This window comes from Equus asinus, chromosome 5 (assembly GCF_041296235.1).
Source record: "Equus asinus isolate D_3611 breed Donkey chromosome 5, EquAss-T2T_v2, whole genome shotgun sequence".
Taxonomy (NCBI): Eukaryota; Metazoa; Chordata; class Mammalia; order Perissodactyla; family Equidae; genus Equus; species Equus asinus.
This window is the reverse complement of record NC_091794.1, coordinates 23,863,237-23,889,673: the sequence shown is the minus strand read 5'-3', so window position 1 is coordinate 23,889,673 and position 26,437 is coordinate 23,863,237. Positions and strand designations below refer to the sequence as shown.

The 26,437-nt window shown below is 50.4% G+C and overlaps 1 protein-coding gene across 1 annotated transcript in view; it reads left to right on the top strand.

Annotated features, from left to right (window-relative positions):
- ADCY5 (adenylate cyclase 5) overlaps positions 1 to 26,437 on the top strand; it is a 151,358-nt gene that overhangs the window by 69,304 nt on the left and 55,617 nt on the right. Inside the window, exons 2-3 of the mRNA XM_014829575.3 lie at positions 14,264 to 14,413; positions 18,900 to 19,021. Coding sequence (XP_014685061.3) covers positions 14,264 to 14,413; positions 18,900 to 19,021 — 272 coding nt within the window. The remainder of the gene's footprint in view (positions 1 to 14,263; positions 14,414 to 18,899; positions 19,022 to 26,437) is intronic.

Below are 26,437 nucleotides of genomic sequence, written 5' to 3'. Positions count from 1 at the left end.
CCTCCAGGGGTTTCCTAGTGATATGCTCAAGGTCAGCCAGACCATAAGGGACTCACCCAGACTACAGCCAAGTCTCCTAGTTCCCAGCCTGACAGAGCTGTGCACCCCACTCAGAGGGACACGTGGACTTGTCTCATCCCTCTGATAGAAACCCTCTCCAAGCCCTTGGCCGCCGTGGCAGTCAGCACTACATTCATCTGTCCATCTTCCTTGGTCACATCTGTGGTTCATTTAATTCTGAGGTAGGCCATGGCCGTCCCCTGGATGGGGGTCCTGTAACCCCCTCTCCTGTCCTGTGCTTGATGCTTAGTGTCAGAGGCAAAGATTCCCTGGGGTCTGGACTATCTTCTGATGTGAGCTGGAATATTCAAGGCCTTGAAAGTGCCCTGTAGCTCTTAACTTCCTTTTCATCCATTTATTCATTTAACAAGCATTTATTGGGGCCTGCGATGAGTCAGCCTCCGTCCTGGAGGATGGGGAAACAATAGTGAGCACAAGGAGGCATGGCCAGCCCCTGTGGGGCCTTCATCTAGTTCCAAGCCACTCGTGGCAACGCTAGCCCAGCCTATGTTGCTTTACACTTGTCATGTGTTTGCCATCAGTATTTTATTAGTAGGTGTCCCTAGCTCCATTTTACAGATGAAGGCAGTGAGATTCCAGTAGGCTATGTGACTTGGCCAAAGACACAAGGCTAGCGCCTGGGTCCCTTGACTCCCAACGTAGTGCTCCTTCCATTCTATCTCCCTGCCTCTCTTTCCGGGAAACCTCTGGGATAACCTCTGGAGCCCTCAAATCCCCACCTAGGCAGCCGACAGAGCGGGAGCAGCCCCAGGGTGCCCCTCTGTCCAGGGTCGTCCCCAGGGTACCCAAGCCTGCTGCAGAGACGGACACAGCCGCATATATACTCTGCACTCAGGTTGAGATTAGGTAAGTGGCTTGGTGGCAATGCCACTTTCTCTTTTGTGTTTTCTTTTTTCCTTCCAAACTCAGCAGACCTAAAATGGGCCCTGGAGGTGAGGACTGGAGGGAGGGAGGAGGTGTGGGTGGGTGAAGGTTGGCGGGTGGGGAAGGCACAAGGAAAGCCACACTTCACCTGTGCGGGGTGGAAACCAGAACTCAGTGTTTGGGGGGCTGCTCTCTTCTCCCCCACCCCCGTGAATCTGACTCCAGCATTTGTCAGCCCCTTCCCTCCACCTACACAGCCCAGCATCATCCTCAGCTGTCACTATTGCTCACCTAGAACAATGAAAGCTTGTCTCACTTTCCTGGGAGGGGGAGGAAGAAGCTGAGGGTGGGAGAACTTGGGGGGGGGGGTGCTGGATAATTGTTCTCCAACATGAGACTTTTGGAGGAGAGAAACTTCATTTGCACTCAGATTATAAATAAACTTCTAGCCCACAAAACTTCTTGCCAGGCCACTAAGCAAACTCTCCCTTACCCCAGAGGTCAGAGAACTGCATGAGAAGCGGTTTATGGTGGGCAAAGCCACCCTCCAGCTTGTCTAGAAAGCCTTTCCAGGGTACTTCCACCGAGCCAGCCTCTCCATCATGCCCGTCCCCTCTACCTCAACTCGTGTCCTTAGTTTGTGTGGGAGTGTGTCAGTGTTCCCACACTGCTTTGGACCTATGATTCCCATACCTTGGGGGGTGAGTCAGGGGCGGCCGTTGCCTGGCATAGATTCTGAAGGACTCCAGCTTCCTCTGCGACTCCCTACAGACGCATGGATCAGACGGGAGACTTTTGTATGACTTCCAGGTGTGACCTGCTGTCTTAAAGCTGCAGCTTATATGCTGCAATGTTGAGCATTTCATTGCATTTCTGGAGAACTGGGGACAGAATATTTGAAGTCAGGAATTTCTCAGAAAATCCTGTGCATGGCGCCTCCATTCATAGTGGTATGCTTAGGACCACCTGTCCCCCCTGGGCAGCTAGAGACCCAGGTGGTGGCCACTCTGTGGACTATCCCAGGTGGTAAAGACCATGGCCATCACCCGCTGCCTCTCTGGTTTTGTGGATGAGGAAGCTGAGGTCCACAGAGGAAAAGTCACTTGCCTAGAGCCGCAGTGATAGATTTTTTTGGCAAATCCAGAATGAGAACTTAGCTTCCTAAGTCCCCAGTCCTTTCTCTGCACTGTGCTGCCTCCAGATGTTTATTCCTTGCTCTTGGGCTGCCCCTTCTCCCTGTGATTTTAAATTCATATATTTTCCCGAAGCCCCCAGGTTTCATGACATGCTAGAGAGGTTGATGGACTATCCACACAGTCCGAATACCTCAGTCTGTACCTGATCCCCATCCTTCTTGTCTTAAGATCTTATGATTGAGCCTCAGCCTCCGGACACCTCTGTCCCTTTTCTCCTCCATATTTCATGCTCCCAAAAGCAGGAGGGAGTGGCTGCCATGAGGTGCACCATGGACATCTGCTCTGAGCCTGGCAGATGAATGAGTCTGAGCCTCTGGAAAATAACCTATAGGGCAAAGAGGCAGGCCAGACTCTCTGTGGCCCAACGGTGGGGCTCTAGGTCAATTCACTGATTGTTGAATTTTCCGAAACACCAGAGTGATATTCTGCCAATCAGCCTGTGGTCTGTCCCTTGTCCACCATGCTCCAGGTCCCTCTTGCCTTGCCTCCCCTTTGTTCTATAGCTGTTCTGTCCAACAGAAATAGAATGAGAGACACGTACATAATTTTAACTTATCCCGTAGTCCCTCCCCCACAAAAAAATGGATGAAATTAATTTTAACATTCTATTTTATTTCACCCAATGTATCCAGAATATGATTTCAACATGTAGTTAATACAAAAGAATAGCTGTATGTTTTACACTTAGGGGACATCTCAATTCAGATGAGCCACATTTCAAGAGCTCACGGCCCCAAGTCCCTCCCTGGACTTCCCTTTGTGGATCAGGAGCCAAAGCCCTCCCCTGCCCCTGGAGACTGCACATCTCAGATGCCTTGCTTGGGATGCCAAACACTGCTCGCCTTTCCCTTTGCACCGCCCCTAACCTCTCGCAGGGTCTGGTCCTTCTCATCCGTGTGATCTCCTCAGCTCTCTTCTTGGTCTCTCTTCCTCTAGCACCTTCCTCTTCGCTGCCTCCTTCCCAGCTGTCAAATTAATCTTCCTGAAGTGCAGCTCTGATCCCATTTCCCTGTTGAAAGCTTGCAGCACTAGAAGTTGTAATAACATGGGAACATACTTACGTTATAACATTAAGTGAAAAAAACCAGGATACCAAATTATATAAATAGTAAGATCACAGCTTCATGAAAGCAAAGACAAAAAACTGTGAGTAGATTAAAAAAAAAAAGAAAGAGGGATAAGCCAGTTAGCACTGGTTGTCTTTGGGAGGTAAATTGATTTTTTTTCCATGATTTTGAAATTTTCTCTAATGAATGCACATTTTATAAATTGAAAAATTAATATACAATTTATTTTTGGAAATGCAGCCTCCAGGAGTTTTTAATGCCTCTGGGTCATGTGCCAGCTCCTTGCCCTGACATGGATGTCCTTTGTGATCCAGCCGTGAATCCCGCCTCGTCTCTGGCTAGTTCCCCTTGCTGGCTCTGTTCCGGTCAGCTCTGAATTTCTGGTGTTCCCCACAGCCTTGCAGTCTTCTCCCTCCACCCCTTTATTCATGTCGTTTCTGCCACCTGGGTGCCCCTCCACTCTAATGTGGGCTGCCCGCATCCTGCTCACACTGCAAGTTCCATCTCCAGACAGTTCTTTGTGAAGCCTTCTTAGTCCCCACTGCCCAGACGCGACTTCTTTTTCTGCTTTGAATCTCTTTTCCCAGTCAACTTACACTTTCTGGTTTTATAGGCATTTGAATTCTCATCTTATCTCTTCTATTAGATGAGGAGTTCCTTTAGTCTGCCGTGCTCAGAGTGAAAAAAATGTATTTTCCCCTTTTTTAATATAGATTTATTTTTCTCTTTTAAGAGTAATACATATGATAGAAAAGTTGGAAAGCATTCAATGGTCTAAAGAAAAAAAATTAAAAATACTTATAATCCCACCACCTAGAGGCATTCTACCCCTGCTAACATATATATATATTTTTAGATTGGGATCATGCTGATTATGCAATTCTGTGTTCTCTTTTCCCCCCACTTGACATTATATTTTGAAAATTTCCCCATGATGTTAAATCTTCTTCAAATAGAACATTTGAAAGGCCTCGACATGTTCCAGAGTATTGAAGCACCATAATTTATTTAACTGTCCTCCAATTGTTCAGCATTTAGCTGTTCCTCATCTTAAATTTTTTAATCCTGTTTGGATGTAAAGCCCTTCACAAACTACTGAGTTTCTGTAGCACAGAGCCTGGGAGGGGACTGACTTACTGGGTCCAGTAAGAGTATGAGCATCTTTGTCTCTTTATACATGTTGCCAGAAGGGTTGTACCAGTTCACATCCGTGCTGATGGTGTAGGAGGATGCCTGCTCTGTTGCATTCTTGCCAATGTTATTACCATGAGAAAAAGCTTTCCTAGTTTAATAGGCAAAATATTGTTTTCATGTGTATTTCTTTGATTACTAGTGAGGTTTCACATTTTTTCATACCACGTGTTTGTAAGTCATTTGTATTCTTTGAATAGCTTAGTCATCTACATTACCTATTTTTCTGTTAAATTCTATTATTTCTTGTTAATTTATAAAACACTCTTTATATTAAGAGTATTATCTCCTCTGCCATATTTTTTTGCAAACTGAGTGTTTATGGAACTATCTTGGGGTTAAAGAGTGCAAAGACTAGAGTTTGTGTCCTGTCAGCTGCTTCTGTGCATATGCTGGACTCCACCACCAGACTGGGGATCCTGGAGGGCAGGGGCCAGGTGGCCAGCCCCCCCAGCACCGTGCTCTGTACTGAGTGTGCAATCTGTGTTTGTTGAATGAATTAAGAGGCTATCCTGTTCAAGTAAGTACTGTTATGTGAAAGCTGTTGTTTCTCTTTTGGATGCTTACACAGGATCTGGGGTCTTCCTAGAAATAAGTAACCAAAGATGACAACAATAAAGTGCACTGCGTGACCATTTCTCTCTAAAGGCTCTGCTGTTCAAGTTACAGAATAAATTCTCTCACTTGTTATTGTCGCTATTTGCTTTAAAATTTAAAGGAATCAAAACTACAGAGAGATACCACCCTACTCCCACTTGGATGGCTATAATAAAAAAGACGGACAAAAACAAATGTTGGACAGGATATGGAGAGTCAGAAGCTTTGTACACTGCTGGTTGGAATATAAAATGGTGCAGCCACTTTGGAAAATAGTTGGGCAGTTCCTCAAAATGTTTAACATAGAGTCACCATGTGACCCAGTGTCTTAGTCCATTCAAGCTACTATAACAAAAACACCATAAGCTTGTCACCTAAACAACGTTTATTTCTCATAGTTCTGGAGGCTGGGAAGTCCACGTTCAAGGCACCAGAAGATTTGGTATCACGTGAGGGACCATTTCCTGGTTCATAAATGGCCATCTTCTCACTGTGTCCTCACAGAGGGAAGGAGAGTTACAGAGCTCTCTGAGACCTCTTTCATAAGAGCACTAATCTCATTCGTGAGGGCTCCATCCTCATGACCAAATCACCTTCCCAAAGCCCCACCTCCTAATGCCATCAGGTTGGGAGTTAGGATTTTAACATGAATTTGATGGGGAGGGGACGCAAACATCAGTCCATAACATCTAGCGATTTCACTCCTAGCTGCATACACTAGAGAACTGAAAACAGATGTCTTTGCCAGCACTTGTGCATGAATGTTTATAGCAACGTTATTCATAATAGCCAAAAGCTGAACACAACCCAAATGTCCATACTGACGGATGGATAAACAAAGTATGGTGTATCCATACTATGAAATATTATTTGGCCAGAAAAAGGAATGAAATACGGATACATGCTACAGCAGAGGTGAATCTTGAAAGTATTATGCTCAGTGAAAATAGCTAGACACAGAAGGCTACCTGTTATATGATTCCATTTATATGAAGTGTCCAGAACAGGCAAATTCATCCAGCAGAAAGTAAATTAGTGGCTGACAGAGCTGGGGGTGGGGGTGGAGGTGGGAAATAAGCAATGATGAATGGGTGTGGGGTTTTCTTTTTGGATGTTGAAAATATTCTGGAATTAGATAGCGATGAAGGTTGCACAACCTTGAGAATATACTAAAAACTGCTGAACTGTAAACTTTAAAAGAGTGAATTTTATGGTATGTGAATTACAGTCGTGTGCCACATAACGACATTTTGGTCAATGACAGACGTCATATATGACGGAGGTCCCGTTAGATTAGCACCATATAGCCTAGGTGTGTAGGGGGCTAGACCATCTAGTTTGTGTAAGTACACTCTGTGATGTTTGCACAAGGATGAAATCACCTAAGGACGCATTTCTCAGAACACGTCCTCTCATTAGATTAAGCGACGCATGACTGTGTATCTCAGTGAAGAAGAAGGGAAGTTATAGCAGGGTTAGGCTTGGCCTCACGGGATGGATGATGGGCCTTTCTCACCGCCGGTAGTGAGTTCCTTGGAGAGAGCGTGTTTGGAGGCAGTGGCTGGAAGTAGGTCCCTAATCAGCTGCATTTTATGTGACCAGAATCTATGAAGAAGGCCTTGGGCATCTAGGACAAGGGTGGAAGAAAGTTATTTGTTTCTTTATTAAATAGAATAAAACAAAAGTGGACCTAAATTAAGTTGGGATAAAGAGCAGCTTAGTACAGTTGAGTATGAGAGCTCCGAGTCGGAATGAGAATCCGTGGTTTAGTTCTGCAGCTGCCTTGCTGTGTAACCACAGACGGGGCTCCTACCTCGAGCCTCAGTTTCCTCTTCAGCAGAAGGAGGCGATACCACCCAAATTGCTTATCTTATAAGGATGTGATGAGAATGCAACGAAATATTCCGTGTGAAAGTGTTTGGAAGATTGTAAGTTGCTCTACCAATCATTCCTAGATACTTGTCTTTCTTCACATTTTAGTCTATTTTGTCTTTCCTAAAAATGCATGAAGCAGATACTGATTATCGATTTGTTAATATTTCATGCATTGATTTTAGTAACAGTAAAATATATTAAATAAATCTCATACTTTCAGAATCATACTGTCGATTGGTCTTTTCCAGAGGCAGTGAGTGGCATGGATGGGTGGGACAGGCCATGAGAAGGGCAGTGTGGCCTATGATGAACTTTGTACGGTCTTAACTCCAGGCAGGAGTTTGAGCTTTATCTTAGTGGTAATAGGGAGTCATGGTAGGCTTTTGAGCAGGGAAGCATCATGATGTAAAAGGATATGAGGATCTCTAATATAGAGGATAGTGTGCTCATAGAGGATTCTGGAGCAAGAGTGATTGACAAGTGCTGAGCAGCTAGATCTTAGCTAGAATGGTGAGGGAGGGAGATGCCGTCTGGGCAGGACCCTAGTAGGAATGAAGAGAGCAGAGAGCTTGGTCCTGTTTGCCCAGAGCCTAGAGATAGAGCAGCCACCCTCCATGAAAGAGGACCTCATCGCCAAAGCCCCCAAGCAGAGACAATGCGGCTTTGATCACCAAAAAAGCATAAACGGTCTTTATTCTTTGTAAAGGAAAAATTTTAAAGTGTCACTATGATTAAAAAAAAGTTAAAAAAAATATTTTTAAAAAGCCATTTAGGACCTAATTGAGCATGGTACAGTATTCAAGGAATCATGCTGATATGCCTTCTAAGCGTATATAATTTAAAATTATCCTTCTTTGATTTATTTTACTTTGTATCATAATGAGATTCCACCAGTGTCCCTTGAGCTTCCCACACCTCCGTGCAGGACAAATGGAATCTGGGGCAGGTGGAAGGAACTCTTGTCAGGCTGTCAGCTCCTGGTACTGGGGACGTATTTGGTTGCTAGTTTTGTATGTTTGTAAACAGAAGAAGGATTAGAGCAGGAAGGGCTTGTGCCTGTCTTCAGGGCTGGGGTCTCGGGTCACACCTGCAGGAGACGACCTCTCATCCCTTCCTAATACTCAGGGTAGTGGGGAGCTGGTCCTCAGCCCCCCGGGACCCTGAGGTGGTCTGGCCCCTTGTGGCCAGGGGGATGGATTTGCAAAATCAGATCCCAGCTTTGGCATGCACTTAACCGAGGTGATTTCAGACTCTGACGTGAGGAGAAAGCACTGTAGTCTGTCTGTGCAGGAGCCGCCGAGAGTGGAGAAGGGTCTGGAAGAGGGAGGCAGGCGGAGTGGGAGCTGGGTCACCCTGTGTGTGCTGGGGCCCAGCCAAGGGGGAGATGGTCATCAGAGCTGGGGGACGGCAGGTTTGAAAAGGCTCCCTGGTAGGGTTTCCAGGTAAAATACGATCATCCCATTAAATTTGAATTTCAGCTAAACAACATGTAATGTTTTAGTATAAAAGTATGTCCCAAATGTTCCATGGGTCACACTTATACTAAAAAAAAAATGGATTCGTTTTTTATCTGAAATTCAAATTTAACTGAACATCTTGCCCCCCACCGCATCGCCGAATCTGGCTCCCTGGGGAATTCTGATTCCCCTCCAACCACCACTGCCACCAGACACACCGTGAACCACACTGCAAGGGGCAAGCTGACTTGTCCAGAGCAGGAGCCTTGCAAAATAGCAGACTGCCAAGGCATCTTCCCCGACTCATTTCTGTCTCTTCCACGCCCATTCATTCCTCAATCCTCTTTGCCCTGTGCCTTACCCAGCATTGGTGAGGAGCGAGCCTATGGCAGCGGGCCTGTGGGGCCCCCTGAAAACTCAGAGAGGAGAGCAGCAGTGGTTGCAGAGACCAAGGCTGGCGGCTGGGACTTCTCTCAGCCTTCGCCAGGAGACACTGAACAAACCAAGCGCTGTAACTTCACTCCTCGCCAAATCAAACCTGCAGCCTGCAGGCAGCCGGAGATTGGGTTTCTGAAGTACTGGGGTTTTAAAAATGCCGGCAGGAACTGTAAATATTCATAGGCATCTCCCCTGGGTTTCCACGCAGAGACCAGAATTCCAAACATTCTCCTCTCGCCATGGAGTGTCTCCTGGTGTGGTCCTGGGACCACCTGGACCCGAACCGTCTGCTGGGCTTGTTTTAAAAGCAGATGCTGAGGCTGTTCCCAGGGCTGAGGTTTGCTGTATCCTTGGGTCTCCGTGTTACTCCACCTGGTGTCATGTAGGTATCCCTTCACCCACACCCACACACACACACACACACACACACGCACGTACTTTCCTTGTGGTTGGATATGTCCCGTGAGGTCAGCACAGGGAAAACCAACAAACCCTTAATTAGGCCTTGTTTACCTGCTGTTGTGAATGATACCTGTTGTTGTTTACGAATTAAGTTTTTACGTAAGAACAGGGTTTATACTTCGTATTACTGTGTCTGCCTTTCTAGGGGCCTACGAAGGGGCTGGATCAAGAATTGATCATTGTTTTTAGTAGAGAAAAGAGCTGGTCAGCATTTGGACCCTTGTGCCCAAGGTGTGAGGTCGTTTTTAAGCAACCAACTCCTTCCTAGAAGGCCGTAAGCAGAATTCCATCAGCTTTTACTGATGCCTTCTCCCCATTCCTAACATTAGGATCTGCACAGGGGCCTTAGCATCTGTTCAGACTTGGCACACAGATTATTGCTTTTTTGGCGGGTGGTGGCTGTGTCTGTGTGTCTGATGTATTAATCTCTTAGTTTTTCACTCTCAGCTCCAATTTGCTGAAATCACCATTTCCAACGGCCTTGCTCAAGTCTCCTCTCTCACACCCCAGCACTCTCTTCCCGCTCACCCCGTTTTTGTGTTTAGTGAATGAGAGAGAGGAACTGAGGCATACTAAGCTTAGCAAAGCCATTTGGACCCCTATTGGGTTACAGGGCATCGTTTTACCTGGATTTGCACCGTCTGTTGCTATTGGCCTTCTGGCTGCAGGAGGAGTCAGGTTACAGCGGGAGCGGCCAGGAGGATTAGGACCGAGATGCTGCAGCGGCCAGTTGATAATTACTCGGGGTCATGTCTCAAAATAAACTCTGGCCCCTCTTTCTGGCCTCAGAGAGAGAAAAGGATGCCCTTTCTCTGCCCAGCTGGCTCCTCATATTCTCTCTCCCAGTCCCTCCTGGATCTTACTCTTGTTCTTTTTTATTAAAGTATCATTTACATACAGTAGAATTTGCCCTTTCTGGTGTAGAAACCCCTTTCTGTGGGTTTGACAAGGCACATAGATGTGTAACCGCCAAGACAATCAAGATACGGAACAGGTCTATCGCCCTGAAAGATTTCCTCCTGCTTGCTGCTTTTTGTCAACCTCTCCCTCCCGGCAATCACTGATGTGTTTTCAGTCCCGAAGGTTTTGCCTCTTCCAGAATGGCATATAAACAGAATCATATAGTACGTAGCCTTTTGAGCGTGGATTCTTTCACTCAACGTAATGTATTTGAGACTCATCCAGGTTGTTGTGTTATTAGTAGATTGTTCCGTCTTATAGATGATCAACGTTCTATTAACATTCCTGCACAGATTTTTATGTGAACATAACTTCCTTTCATTTAGGCAAATACCGAGGAGTGAGGTTGCTGGTCCCACGGCAAGTGTATGTTTAACCTTATGGGAACTTGCCAAACTGTTTTCCAAAGTAGCTGTACCATTTTGCATTCCTACTAGCAAGGTAGGAGAGTTCCAGGTGCTCTGCATTCTTACCAGTGCCAGTATTGGCAGTTCTTTTTTCATTTCTTTTGTTTTAATTTAGTTTTAGCCATTCTAATTGTGTTCAGTAGTATCTCATTGTTTTTTAAAATTTGCATTTCTCTAATGGCTAATGATTTTGAGCATCTGTCTATGTGCTTATTTGTTATCCTTATATCTCCTTTGGTGAATTATCTATTCAAATCTTTTGCTCTTTTAAAAAGTGAGTTGTTTGTTTTCATATTATTGCCTTCTTCTTCTTCTTCTTTTTTTTTTTTGGTGAGGAAGATTGGCCCTGAGCTAACATCTGTGCCAGTCTTCCTCAATTTTTTGTATGTAGGATGCCACCACAGCATGGCTTGACTGGTGACTGGCAGTGCATAGGTTTGTGCCCCGGATCCGAGCCCATGAACCCTAGGCTGCTGAAGTGGAGTGTGCTAATTTAATGACTACATCACCAGGCCAGCCTCACTTATTGTTGACTTTTGAGAGTTCTTTATGAATTCTGAGTACAAGTCTTTTATCAAATATGTGATTTACAAATAATTCCTCCAGTTCTGTGGCTTGTCTTTTTATTATCTTAAAAGTGTCTTTTGAAGGCAAATGTTATTAATTTTGATGAAGTCTAATTTATCAGTTTCTCATTTCTTTTCTTTTATGGATCATGATTTTGCTGTTGTTGACAGAAGAAATCTTTGCCTAACTCAAATTCCTATGTTTTCTTCTGGAAGTTTAATAGTTTTAAGTTTTGCATTTAGGCCTATGAACCATTTTGAGTAAATTTTTGTTTATTTTGGGAGGTTTGAGTTAATCATGATAGCTGATTGTCCTGGTACCATTTTTTGAAAAGATTATCCTTTCGCCGTTTAGTTGCTTTTATATGTTTGTCCAAAATAAGAGTGTGATACATGATTTGCAGATATTTTCACGCATTCTGTGGCTTGTCTTTTCACTTTCTTAGTGGTGCCTTTTGAGGCACAAAAGTTTTAAAATTTGATGACATGCAATTTTTCTATTTTTTTCTTTTGTCATCTGTGCTTTTGGTGTCATATCTAAGAAATCATTGCCTGACCCAAGGTCATGAAGATTTACTCCTGTGTTTCCTTCTAGGAGTTTTCTAGCTGTAGCTCTTAGATTTAGGTGTTTCTCTCGGTGGGCCCCAGGGACTTCCCAGAGTCGTGTCCTCAGGGTCTCCCTTCGCAGTCACTGCACTGGTTAACACTGTGAGTTATGAGCTGTTTCTTCCTTTTCCTCCCTGGCCTTAGGGGCTCTTCCTTCTGAGTCAGCTCCGCCTTGCCTGGCCCCCAGCCTCACGGAGGTCTTTGTTCCCTCATACTTTGGGCTTCTGCGGCAGGCTCCTGACCCGTCTCCCCCTCCCTACACTACTCTGGCCCTTGATGAATCTTCCCGAAGCTGTGTGGTTATCCTGTTCTTGGTTCAGCACTCCTTCATGGCTCCCTTTGTCTAAGGATTGTACCAGGCCTCCTCAGCTTGACATTCAGATGCCTCTTCAGTCTGGCTCCAGTCTGCCTTCCCAGCTCCATCTTCTCTCTGTGGACTTTCCCTCAGGATCAGAGAGTCTGGGTTATTGATTCAAGGACCTGGAGTACCTTGCAAGCCTGATACTCTCTCCAGGGACACCCTCTTCCATGCCTGCCAGCCGTACCAGACATGCCCCTGACCCCAGGCCCAGCATGCCCTGGCCTGCCCTGAGGTCTCCTCTTGTTGCCCCGTGCTCCCCTCCTCTCCCTGTTGCCGGATACATGTCAATATCTGCTTCCTGTTGCCAGTTCTCTGTCAGCCTTGACCACTTATTTCCTCAGCTGCTTCTGTAGAGCAGAGGTCTTCTTTCCTTGTGATAAATAGGTTGGGCTTCTCTCTGCCGTGTGTTTGCATAGAATGACAATGGTAGGATTCTGGGGTGGATGGGGTTGGGGTGGGGTTATGGGAGTTGTGAGTGGCAGCAGAGGTGGTGGAGGGGTAATCTAAGTTTGCCCCTCCCCTGAAGGCGCATCCAGGAGGCATCTGGGGGGTATCCAGGAGGTGCTGAGGGGAGCTCAGTGTGCCTCCGCCAGAAAAGCAGCATTTATTGTGCAGCTGAGGAGAGAGTAAGACTTTGAGATGGGAAGGAGAAAGTCTCTTTCCATTCATGCACGGGGGCAGACACGGAATAGGATGTCTCCAGGGAAAGATGGCGCCACATCCAGCATGGAGCTCACATGGCCTCCGGGCCTGGGCTGGCTGAGGCCCCTGGGTGGAGGTTGGGGCCACCTCAGAGCTGGGGTAGGGAAAGCCTTCAGGTAGAACACAGACCTGAGTCAAGGACAGGACTTGTAGCTTCCAGAAACAAAGAGGCCCCTGGAAGAAGATTGTGGGCGCTGCCTGTGGATCACTGCCAGGCAGCTGAAGTCCCAGAGGAAGGCTCTTTGGGATCCCGATGGACAGGTGGACTAAGGACAAAGGCAGGGCTCCTGATGGCTGGAGGAGCCGCAGCAGAAGGTGCAGGGGCCAACCGGGACTCCCCTTCTGCAGCTGGGACCAAGAATTAAGATTTTGGGGGGAGTGAGTGAGGCCTAGGAGCCTCAGCATCTTTGTGTGTCTTCAATCCTGTGTGCCCAGAGGCACGGGCAGGACCAGGAGCAGTTTACCCGGATGCCCTTGGGGCTGTACTGCCAAAAGAAGTTTTGATGAAACAGCACCATTGCCAGGATCTGAAATGTGCTGTGTAAACTTGCTTTTGTGGGTTGTGTTCTGTTGTGTTGTGTTTTCCCTTAGCTTTTCAGTAAATATTCCTTTCAAAAGAATTGCAGCCTTGTCTCTGCGACCGGAGGGGCGGTGGTATTTTTCCACACACATGTCTCAGTCGGCACAGAGAAGGGCATCAGTGAGGAGCAGGGGCTATGGCAGACGCTCGCCAGCCAGTGTGGTGGAGTTGTCAGGGGGCCTGGGTGCTGGTGCAGAGAAGGAAGGGAAGCCCAGGAAGGGGCGATGAGACCCGCTGTGCACGCTGATCTCCACTGGCCGGGGACCTTATCCTTCTCTCATTCCCAGAGGATCTAGCACAGTGCTGCGTGTCTCATGGGTAGCCGGCAAGTACTTGCCTCATTGGATCTGATCCCTGGGGAATAATAAGCGAAGGCTTCTCTGCTTCTCTGCGAAAGGGCAGCCCTTTGTCCTATGCTGGACTCGATCACACGTTCAAAAAATAAAATCTTCCCACCCTCATAGAACCCTCCTTGCAGTGTCCCTGCCATCCCCAACACACATACTGCTCCATCTCAGCATCGCCAATGCACCTAACCTTTTAATCTTGGGTACTGTGGACACGTTCAGTATGACTATTTGGTGACTCGGTGTCCCTACGGCCATAGCTCGTCACAGGCCAGCCAAGCTTTGGGCTTTGAGGACATCAGAGAGCCCGACCAATTACGCATGGCTGCTCCCAGCGCCAGCCATGTGTGGGTGTCCCTGGCATTTGTGTGCTGGCAGCTAGGTGTGTGTTTGCTAAGATGGGGGCCAGGGCTCCAAGCTTTGGGGCCGGAAAGGTGAGGGTTGGGGCTCCAGTGACTGGTGCCTATTCCAGTCCTGAGCTCGGTGTCCTCGTCTCTCCCCTGCAGCTTGTCTCCAATGTCCTCATTTTCTCCTGCACCAACATCGTGGGTGTCTGCACCCACTACCCGGCCGAGGTCTCCCAGAGACAGGCCTTCCAGGAGACCCGGGAGTGCATCCAGGCGCGGCTCCACTCACAGCGGGAGAACCAGCAGCAGGTGAGTGAGGCCGTCCTGGCCCGCGCAGCTGCAGGGAGCAGAGACCCAAGACCTGCGCAGCCCAGCTGCCTGCCGCCCCACCAGCCGTGCTCGGTACAGCTGCCCAGCCCCGCACCCCTGGGGGGGGGTCCAGCCCAACGAGGAATGTTTCCCCTGGAGGGAGCCCAGCATTCCTGGCTCTGTGGGGATGCTCTGGGAGAGACTCTGGAGAAAGAGCTCTGCTCTGCGCTCGCCCATGCCTCCGCAATGTCCCCCTGTGGTCTTGCAAGCGAGCCCAGCAGCCCAGGCCCTGGGTGCCAAGAAGGCGCCCTGCCACCCCTCCCCAGGGGCTGATGAGTTGGAGTGGGGGTAGTGTCAGCATTCCCACCTGGGATTAAGGCGGGAGAAGGCCCGAGCTGTCAGCCCCTGTGACACCCACAATGGCACACTAGGCACTTCCTCTGTACCCAGTTCTGGGATTTGGTTGGTTCAGAGAAAGGAAGGTGGTCCTGTCTCCCCCTAAACCTCACCCTCAGAGGGCTCCTGAGCCTGGAGGCAGGCCATTCACATGGGCCACAGACTCCGGGGGCTTCTCCCAGTGAGCCCTGGGGCAGAGGGACCTGCCCCTGTGCTTCTATGGGCTAAAGGCAGAACAGGGACTGAGGGCTGTGTCAGGGTTCCCTTCCTGTCTGCCTGGCATCCTGGAGGGAGTCCTGTTTGGGGTTTAGGACCACTGTGTGCTCTCCCGCGTGTGAACCACATAGAGGTCTGGGAACTCTGAGACAGAGTGGTGCTGCATAGCTCCCAGACGGGAGGCCCAGAGGGACCATGCAGGCCCAGGGGAGGGAGTGGGCAGGTCAGCAGGATTAGGGGGCTCCCACTGGACTCATCCTTGCCCTGGCTCTTAGAGAGAAGGTTACCCTGAACCAGGTCCTCCCTCCCCTGTCTTCGTGTCTCCCCAAACCCTCAGCAGACATTAGTGGAGTCCTGCCCTGTGCCACATGCTGTGTCAGACCCAACAGCAAGTGTGGACATGGAAGGTCTGCCTTTCAGCATGGACAGGGGAGACAAAGGCTGGGACAGCAGTGGTCAGCTGCACCTTCCTGGCCAGCACGGTGTATGTGCTGTGGCCGCCTGAGTGCACAGAGGTCTCACCACCCCGTCTGCATGCATCCTAGGGGGGGTTACAGGACACGGGCGGGTGACAGAGGGCTGAGAAAGAGGGTACAGCTCTGCAGTGTCTCTCAGGGCCTTCCCCAGTTGCTGCCTGTCCCCGTTTCCCTCCAGCCCTGCTGCTGTGGCCACCGTGTCTTGCCAGCTCCCCAGCTCATGCTGTCTAGTCGGAGGCCTGGCTCGCCCCACACGCTCTTTTGGCCCTGTCTGGGCTCCTGGTCCAGCCTCTTGAATGAAACCCGTGCCCACCAGTATCCCCAAGTCCTCCCACTGTCTTTTCTTGACAGACTTACCTCATCTCTGCACCCCGCTCACCCCTCAGCCCCTACCTGCCTCAGAAGCCCCCTCTCTCATCCCAGTCTCAGGCTCCAGCATCTCTCCCCTGAGATTTCAATGTTGTCCTTCCCCTTCCACATTAGAGAGTGTCCCCTCTCACCTCGCTTCTCCAGTAAAATTAGCATTTTACAGCTCAGCACAGCTCACTTGCTCTGGCCCTGGCCAGGCTGGACATTCCAGCAAATCCGTAGGGATTTGGGGAAGAAAATATGTTTGTCATACCATGTTCTGGGCCAAGATGCACACTTCCTGGGGACAGGCTCTCCTCACCAAGCCAGAGCCCAGCGGCTCTCTGCGTCCCCTGCCCTCTGCGGAAAGGGCTGCTCTGGGGATCCCTGGGGGACACTCCTAGGTGCCACCCAAGGAGGGGACTCAGCATTGTTCCCTGGCCACCCCCTGCCCATTCCTCCTGGCCCTCAGCCCCAGAAGTAGTTCTAACTGTGGGAAGGTCCCTCATGAATCTAGGCAGTTTGTAGCACACTTTCTCCTAATCGTCCTGTATTTTCACAGAGCTGTCCTGTAGTTGGTGTTTCCAACACCGTGACTGTTTCCTGAGAGTTCAGTAAAGATAAGATGGCCTTTGATGGCCATGTTCACTGATGCCTGGGGAGACCATCCCTCACTAGTTTACCCGTGTTTCCCGAGCATGAGACTGTCAGCTATGGAGGTGAACAAGACGGAGCTCCCATCCTCAGGGAGGCGTCTCATTTCATGCACTAAAGGGAGACAGGTTAACAGACCATTGAAATACAGCGTGATCAGGGGCTCTAAAAGAAGGCCCAGGTCGGGAGGAGATGCTGGCAGCCAGAGCCGGGACCCTCCTCCTAGGAAGGGCTTGGCCTGAAGGAGGTTGGGAGCAGTATGTGAGGATGTTGATTGTAGCTGAGGAGCTTGGGGGCAAAGGCAAGAAAGACCTACCAGAAGCCTGGGAAACGTCTCTGGGTTCACACTACTTGGAGCAGAGTGCAGATTTCAATTCAGGGGGTGCTGGGAAGGGAGCATGGAGGGGTAGGGAGGAGCCGGATTGTGGAAACTTTGAGGCCAGGCTGGGAGCATGGGCTGATCCTGGAAGCTTCAGGAAGCAGAGAAGGGTTTTATGCAGGGCAATGATGTGGGCAGGTGTGTGTCTTGGACAGATCACACTTGCAGTGTGGAGGATGGATCAGAGGCGGCAAGCTTGCAGACAGAGAAATCGATGTGGAGACTGCCCCGGTCATCCAGGCCGGCCCTGAGGGGGCAGACCCGGCACAGGAAGGGGGCAGGTGGAGTGAGGGCGCTGGGTTGCAGTGGAAAATAAGGAGGAGTGGGCTCAGTGGGTCCAAAGGAATCCATGTTGGATGTGGCTGGTGGACCCTGGGGAAGCAGTGGCAGTTTTGAGCAGGAGAGCGACAGGCACTGGGGAGGCTGGGGCCCGGGCAGCAAGGAGGGCTGAGGAGAGGCTGTCTGGCTAGGACGGTGCAGCAGGAGTCCTGCAGTTGGGTGAGAACCCCATGTGGGCGGTGGAGGTAGATGTGGAACAGAAAGGACAAGTCCGAGAGCGGCGTCCAAATCAGCAGGGCTTGATCAGTGCTGGACAGGGCCTGGGGCTGAGGGCAGAGGGAAAGTTCTGGAAAGGAAGAGCAGTTTACGTGGATGGGGTCTTGAGCTTGGTGATCAGGAGAATGGGGGCGTCATGGACAAAGGCGGGGAACTTGCAAAGGAGAGCCCCTGGGGAGGGAACCCAGGAAGGTGAGTATGGTTTGGGGTGTGGTGGCGAGACCTCCTGGCGGACAGCTGGAGACTCGGGAGCCCTGGACAAGGGATAAGGAGCGGGAGGTGACCGGAGAGGCGCTGGTGGAAACCTTGCTCCCAGAGGACCAGAGTGAGCAGAAGGAGGACAGAGGTGGGGATGTGCTCTGTGTGGGGCCGGGAGGATGGAGAGGAACCAGAAAAGGTGGAGAGGGAGGAGGGTCTCAGGGCCACATGAGAGGGTGTGCCAGCACCCAGTGTCGAGTGAGGGACAGGAGAATGAGGGGGGCTGGCAGCAGCCAGCATGAATGGCTCCAGGTGAGAGAATTCTGTGAGCGAGCCCGGCAGAGAGCCCAGCGTGGGTCATGGACTGTGGAGGGCACGGGGAGAGGCTGCCCGTGGAGGCCTCCCACCCCGGAGGCAGCTGGACCTCTTGGAGCAGGCAGGCGCCGGGGGAGACCGCGGAAAGGCGGCGAAGTCTGGACCCCATCCCGGCTGACAGGACCCTCCCCACTCCCTGCTTCTCTCCCTCCTCCTCTTTGACACGTTTTAACTTTTCAGTTTCTCAAAGCCGGTGTGCTTTCCCTCGCTCCCGGGCCACTGTCCCCACTATGGAAGTGGAGCCCCCTTCTCACCTCATCCTCTGGTCCCCATGAAGCCTTCTCTACCCCCACACAGCTCCCCAGCCTAGGCCACATGCCCCTGCTCAATGCCCTGTAGTACCCCATGCCCCTGTGAGTTTGGGGGTTTGCGAAGGAGGAACTCCATCTGTCTTGTTCACAGTTATAACTCCTGGCACCCAGCATGATGCCTGGAACAGTAGGTGCTCAACAACAATTTGATGACTGATTGAATGAACCTCATTTACCGCTCTCAACACTCCATCCCCATTTACAGATGTGGAACCTAAGGCCCAGAGAAGTTTGGTAATTTGCCCAAGGTCACACAGAGTCTCAGGTGACATCCAGGATTGTAACCCAGGTGCTCAGTGCTACAGGTTCCCTGGCAGTGCTTTTCCCCATGTACACTGAGGATCCCGGAGGTGCCCCAGGGAGATAGGGTCAGGGAGCCCTAGGGGCATGACTCCACCCCCCCTACTCCCCCCCCCCCCACACACACAGGTGTTAGCCCCACGAGTTTCAGGAGAGCCTGAGAGGTTTTCCAGGGCCCTGCAGGTGGGGGCACAGGTGGAGGAGTCAACCTGGGGAGGAGAGGGGACTGCCAGGCAGGTGGAAGGAGCTGTGACAAAAGCGTCTGCTTCCCTCCCCAGGAGCGGCTTCTGCTGTCTGTCCTTCCCCGTCATGTTGCCATGGAGATGAAAGCAGACATCAACGCCAAACAGGAGGATATGATGTTCCACAAGATTTACATCCAGAAACATGACAATGTGAGGTAGGGCTGAGGCTGGGGGGCAAGGGCAGTGGGAGGACTGAACCCCAAAGGAGACGACATTTCCACTCCCTCCCCTTCAAGGGGGCACAGCCCAACAGTCGTCTGGTGGCTTCGGAATGTGTGTTGTCTGGGGCGCTCCAGCCCCACCCCTCTAGGTCTGTTAAGTGAATTATCACAGGATGCAGGGGGAGTCGGAGCGGCTGCAAGGAGAGGATCTAGAAGGGAGGAGGAGAAAAGAGAAAGCAACACCGCCAGCTCTTGGGGAAACTCCTAGCCTAATAAGGGAGACAGAAAGCTTAGGCTTAGAACCCAAATGTCACCATCATCATCGCAATCTTCGTCACCATCGAGCAGCTTCCATGCCTTCTAGCCAATGTGTGCCAGGCACTGCACCATGCATTACCCACCTCATTGCTGATCCTCCTGGCAACCTGCAAGGTGGGGACCCTTATCAGCATCCCTTGTTTAGAGATCGAGCTCCAAATGGCTAAGATTCTTGCCCAAGGTCACCCAACGAGTGGCAAAGCTGGGGTGCACCCGGGTCAGCCACCCCAAAGCCCACATTCTTTTTACTGCGTGTTTGCTGCTTGCCTAGATGAGACGCTGACAGCAGGGATGTGCAAACGGATGTAGAGTGCAAAATCCGCCTTTGAGTTCCACAGGGACATGAAGTGACACAGTGGCGTGGCTTCCTGGGGTGCCCGACAGTCCTCCCACATCCCCAGGAAGGGAGCTGCTGTTTGCCTTCAAGGGAGGTACCTTCTCCCTGGGCGCGTTTCCCTAGGACCCGCGAGTCCTCCAACGTTGATGCAGAGAGAATCCTTTGGAGGCCTGCGCTGAATTTTCAGGAAGGGGATTAAATGGAATAATGTAAATTATTGTGCATATATGTGCAGGCACACATGCACACGTGTGCACACACACAAACATACAGCTGTTCAAGGTGAGGCTGCTGGCTGCAGGGGTGGGGAAGACACCCTGTGTTTTATGCGGTTCCCAAGTGTGCCCTGGAATCCAAGACTATCGGTTCTGCCGTGTCCTCTCTCCATCTCCCAAAACAGACTCCTGGCCTTTGGAACAAAAACGTACCTGCACAACACTTTTGTCCTCAGTTTTTGGGGTATCCCAGCCCCCCCCGAAGCCCATCCACACTCCACTGTCAGGCAGGGACAGTGTAGACAGCAGCAGCCTCAGTCTCAGGAAGAAGGCTGCGATGGCTGGATCTCCACGCCCAGGAGGGGTCCTGAGGGAGTGCAGGCTCAGCCGAGCTGAGCTCAGAGAGGAAAGTGGGGCCCGGGCCTTGGCAGGTGGCACTGACATCCTGGTTTCCCACTTCTCCTCCTCACACCCACCTCTGTCTTCACATCGTGGAATAATCACTAACAACAATCGTTAATACGTGAATAGAACTTTCTTTAACCCACACACTGTTCTAAGTGCTTTCATATATTCACTTAGTCCCTGCAATAAATAGAAGAGGTTGATACTATTATTATCCCCATTTTCCAGGTAGGGAAACTGAGGCATGGAGATTAACATGTCTACGATCCCATAGTTGGTCAATTGCCCCCAGAAAGCTTTTGGATATCAGAGTCTTTATCCAGCCTGAGGACTGGACAAATGTTTTTTATATACCCAGGAGAAAGGAGTTCATATGAGGGTTCTGTGGGAAGTCTTGGGTAGCCCCCAGGCCAAGAGGAGACTCAGAGGAGAGGGAGAAGAGCGGTTTGGCTACCAGTGTGTGTGTGTGAGTGTGTGCACATACGTGTGTGAGCATGTGTGTGTGTGTGTGTGTGACTGAGGACGCACCAGGGGCCTTTCCTGTCTGATGGCAACCCCTGAAATCTGGGGGACTCTACCTTATGGCATGTAAAGAAATAGCCTCCCTGTTAAAACAAATCCCAGAGGCCCAAGATTCAGGTGAGGAATGACCCGCTAAGTGGTCCCAACATATACGAACCCCTGAGCTCTCCCCTTCTGGAATTTTCTCTCTTGCTCCGATCTCACCACCTCACTGGTCCTGGCATTGTTCCTGGCAGAGCCTGGACAAAAGGTGCTTTCCTTGATTGCTCTCAGCACACAGAGCTTTCTGCAGATTTCACTCAAATATAAAGTGGAACACAAAGGAAGTCTAGAAAATTCACCGCTCAGAAGCAGTGGGCATTCAAGGCACAGGTTCCCAGCCTGGCTTGGCTGCGCACCGGCGTGTCTGGCCACCTCTGCATCTCTGTGGTACGTTGCCCCCTCACCCTCTGTCCTCCTGCACGGCGGGCATCGCCTCACTTCCCATTCCACAGTTGCTGGCTCTTGAGCCCACAGCCCCCCAGCAATGGGGTTTGGTCAGAGGGGCGACTCAGGCCTCTTCCACCACCACAAGGAGGAGCCCACCCTCAGGGTAACATCCCCTTGCCCCTCCATGCCTGAGGAGGCTGTGACTTGGGGCTGATAAAAGAACAGGGCCATCATCACAGCGGGGCCTGAGCATCGAATGGCAAGAATGAGACCCCAGCCACAATGGGGCTATTTCTGTTCTAAGACATGCTCAGGATCAATGACGGCAATCAGAAAAGAGATGAAAGGAGAGAAAACCAAGATGCCATCATTTTCATGGGGACAGACATAATTCTGACTCTGAAATTGCTGGGCTAGAGGTGGCTGGTACACATCAGACACCAGACGCCAGTAATCCTATGCAAATATCCCGCTGGGGCCCCTTTCTCTGTTGTGTTAGCAGCACCCGGTGCAACTCGTGATGGAAACACATTGTGTGCTCCAGTCTCTGTTTTTGGGTTGAAACTTTGGCCTGGGTTGGGGGTTGAATAGTAGGTGGCATCATAGTGTAGAAACACACTTTGGGGCTGGGCTCATGGTATAGTGGTTAGGCCAGGGGCCCTGGGTTAGGCAGCCCTTCGTGTCACCCTAGCTCTGCTGTTCCATGGCTATGTGACCAGGGCAAGTTACAGACACTGAGCCATGCTGAACCTCAGTTTCTTTACCTACATAATAGGATAGGAAGAGTACCTACTTAGTAGGGTCGTAAAGAGTAAATGAAATAATATGAGGAGAGCGCTTAGCATAATATCTGGCACAGAACAAGTGTTCAGTAATTGGAAGCAGCTATGATTGTTGTTACTGTTATTATTACGATGATTATCACATTCCTATCAACAAAGAAAGGCCTGGGGAGTCTCGAGCTGGAGAAGGGCGATGAGTCACGTTCGTCAAGTCTCTGCGGAGCTGTAATATTTAGAGAGGGTGATGACATGCTGTTCTCTAGCCCCACCGAGAGCAAGGCCACAAGAGAAATAAATCAATGCTGCGGTGTGACAGCTCGGGCCTGGATCTATGGAAGGGGAAGAGACTAATGGGTGGGGGGAGAGTTCAGCCTGGGCAGGGAGGGGTGACAGACAGGCGGCCATCACTCTCTGTGGCCTCATTCTCCCCTGGCCCTGAGGAGAATGGTTGCACAGCACAGCACTCAACTCCTGGGCCTGCCGGGAGCCTGTTGGATGCTTTGGTGCTGAACCCCACTGGCAATGGGTTGAGGCAGGCCAGAGGCCCAGGCGCCCCTGAAGACCTCCCTGGGGTCCCAAGATACGTCTCCTGTCTGACATGTGGTGACAGATGGAGAGGTCAGTTGGGGCTGGGGCCCATTGCTGGGATGTCAGACCTGTGGCTTGAGAGCCCTCCTGCTTGTCTGCAACTCCCTCCAGACCTGCGTCTCCTGCTGCCAGCAATGCCAGGGTCAGAGGTGGGCTATGCTGTCCCCACTCCCCGACATGCCAGCAGAGGCTGCTCTGGCTGGGATCTCCCAGTGCTCTGCTTTGGGAAGAGGGAGATCAGGATTGGAGGGAGGGGCCAGCCAGAAAAGGCACCACATCAGGGGGAGGCACGTCCCCCTGGGTCACAGTAAAGGTACAGACACAGCCAGAACCCAGATGCCACCAGGTTACCCTTGCCAAGAGGTCACCGTGTTGGAGCAAATGAGTGTCTGTTAAACAGACTTGTTCACGCCCTGCTCTGCCACTTAGCTCTGGGGACTTGGGCAAGTTGCCCAATCTGAGCCTCAGTTTCCCCATCTGTACACAGGAATGGTGATGTCCATTCACTTGCCCATTCAGTGGATGTTTTCCTTCTGCATCCATCAGTGGGGACCTCCAGCGGCACTCATAGACACTTAGCTAGAGGCAGGGGTCACAATGGGAAGTGAGGAGGACACTGTCTCTGACATCTGGAAGCTCACCTTCTGTCTGAGAGGACACGCCCTCCACAATGGATTAATTCGTCGTTGGGAATGTACCACAGGAGGAGTGGAGCAGTGACCCACGGACATGGATGTTGCATTCCAGCACAGCATAGACATTAAATGACTTCATGCTCAATTATTCTGTCACAGTGGTGAGGAAAGCCACAAAGAAGCCCAGCCTGTAAGAGGAGGCCCTGGGGCTCCTTGCAGGAGTGCTGGTGGGCTGGATGAGGTCAGGTATGTAAAGCCCCTGGCTGGGCCCCTGGCCCAGGAGGTGGCTGCAGGCTGTTCACCCTGTGGAGGTGGAGCAGGCTACTGACCAGGCTACCAGGGGAGAGTTAAGGTCGGGTAACCCAATACCCCAAGGGTTTCAGGGGACAGGGAATCCCCCAGCTAGGCCCGAGAGGGTACTGAAGGAGTCTTCACTTCTATAAGGGTCCCTACCGAATAAGGAGGCCCACACCTGACTGGCCTGTCCCCACGCTGGAGCCCTTAGATTTTAAAGGTTGTGGATGGTGAGGAGGCCCAGAGTTCATTCTAGAAACTCTGCTCTCTGTGCGAATGGAGAGAAGGCCGCCTCCTCCAGGGGGCGCCAGGCTCCTGCTGAGGAAACCGGGTCCTCCCAGGACTCCATCTCTTTGGACCCTGGGAGGAGTTCAGGACGGAGTCAGGGCGGGGCAGCGGGGTGGGGGTGGGGGGCATGTCTTGGCTCACTGGCTTGAATCAGAGCCTCTTTCTCAGGGACCCAGGAGCTCTGTGGGGCTGGAGCTGGGCTGGCAGAGGGACTGCTGACCCAGGTGACACCCACTCTCTACACAGCAGGGATGTAGCAGAGTCTGGGGAGGGCTGCCCTACCCTCACTCCCACCCCCTCCCCTCCCTTCTCTCCCCAGTCTCTCCTGACCCTCCCCCTTTTAAGGTTATCATCTCCTCTCCTGTCTCTTTCAAGGACTTGGCTGTGCTCCCCAGGCTGCTCTGGCGTCTGGCTCAGCTACAGCGTGGTTCTGAATTATAATGACCTCAAGACAGTATCCAAGATTCTCAGATACCTGTGGGCAGACTGTGCACCCTGTGGGTCGAGAGGGAAAGTGTTTACCTCCAGTCACGTCCCCAGCCAACTGACCACATGAGGAGTGGTCCATAAATACCCGACATTCCTGTTTCCAACCTGATATTAAGAAAAGTATTCTGAACTCTATGCTCAGACCAATTAGAGATATAAGTGGTTTTTATATTATTAGCTCATTCATTCCACAAACATTTATTGAGCTGCTACTATGTGCCAGTCATGACTAGGAGTAGATGGGATGGACACTGTGCTTGCCCCTTACCGGTGAGGAATATCCAGCCTTCACCAGTGAGGCTGGGCTGAGCCAGGTGCTATGGGAACAGTGGCCTGAGGACCAGCTGGCCCCATTGGAGGAGCTGCTGGGACAGAGTCTTTTCTTTTTAATTAACTGACTAATTAATTATTTTAGTTGTAGTAAAATATACATACCATAAAACTTACCATTTTATCCATTTTTAAGCGTACAGTTCAGTGGGATTAGGCACATTCACGTTGGTGTGCAACCATCACCACCATTCATCTCCAGAACTTTTTATCTTGCAAAACTGAAATTGTATACCCATTAAACACTAACTCCACATTCCGCCCCTCCCCCCAGGCCCTGGCAAGCACCATTGTACTTTCTGTCTTCATAAATTTGACCACTCTAGGTACCTCATATAAGTGGAATCATACAGCATTTGTCCTTTTGTGGCTGACTTATTTCACTTAGCATAATGTCTTCAAGGTGTCATCCATATTGTAGCATGTGTCAGAATTTCCTGCCTTTTTTGCTGAGGAAGATTAGCTCTGAACTAACATCTGTGCCAGTCTTCCTTAACTTCATATGTGGGTCACCACCACAGCATGCTGATGAGTGGTGTAGGTCTGCGCCTGGGATCCAAACCCGTGAATCCAGGCTGCTAAAGCAGAGTGTGCCAAACTTAACCATCAGGCTGACCCCAGAATTTCCTTCCTTTTTAAGGCTGAATAATATTTCATTGTATATATATTACCACGTTTTGTTTTTTCATGCATCTGTTGATGGACGCTTGGGTTGCTTCCACCTTTGGCTGTTGTGAATAACTCTGCTATGAACATGGGTGGACAAATACCTCTTTGAGGCTCTGCTTTCAGTTCTTTTGGGTATATACCTAGAAGTGAAATTTCTATATCATATGGTAATTCTATCTTTTATTTTTTGAGGAACCCCGTCCTGCTTTCCATATTTGTTCACCATTTTACCTTTCCACTAATGGTGCACAAGGGTTCCAATTTCTTCACATCCTTGCCTGCGGTTGGGTCCTGACAACAGACCTGAGTTTGCCTGGGATACAGAATGGGGATCGATTTGGAATGGAGCCAGCAGCCAGCAAGGACTTAATCATTTTAGCTCTCTGGACTCAAAATGGGGAGCCTAGGGGGAGACAGGAAGGGAGACAAGTCAGGGCGAAGAGGCGCTGACCCGTTAAACACGTCAGGCTCTGTCTTTGAAACGACTGGGATCAGTTGTGACTCGTGATTCTGATTCTAATGAGAATCCAGACATAAGAAGGATTGTTTTGGGCGGAGGAAGTCAAAGGAGACATCGTGGAGGTGGCAGGGTTGGAATCAGGTCCTAAAAGAAGAATGTGATTTGTTTTTGACCTTTTAAACATAAACATTCTTGTTATACAGAGGATGTATGTTCTTTGTAGAAAATTGGGAAATAGGAGCAGTATAGAGAAGAAGATAAAAAGCACCGTATTCTCCCCCCGAGAAGTCACTGGCTGCTGAGGGTCTTGGTGCAGTTCCCATCTCTCTTCGAGGGCTCCTCCCTCGGGAAGCATTTCCCCAGCTCTTCTAACACACTGTAAACGGAAAGTCTGGAGGTGCTGCAGGTGGTACGTTGTCTGGGTGGCGGGAGCAGGATTTGGTGGGTAGAAACAAGATCGAGGGGTCAGGGCATGGAATGGGGTCGCAGGAGGCCCTGAGGCTGGCAACATGGGTTCCAGGGCATACACTGACTCCAGACCCCCTGGACCTGGTCCTGATGGCCAAGCCAGTCACAAGGCCCCTTCACTTTCTGAAGGAAGGTGTCCCATCTCTGTGAGTGGAACGGACTCTCTCTGTTGGTGGTATCT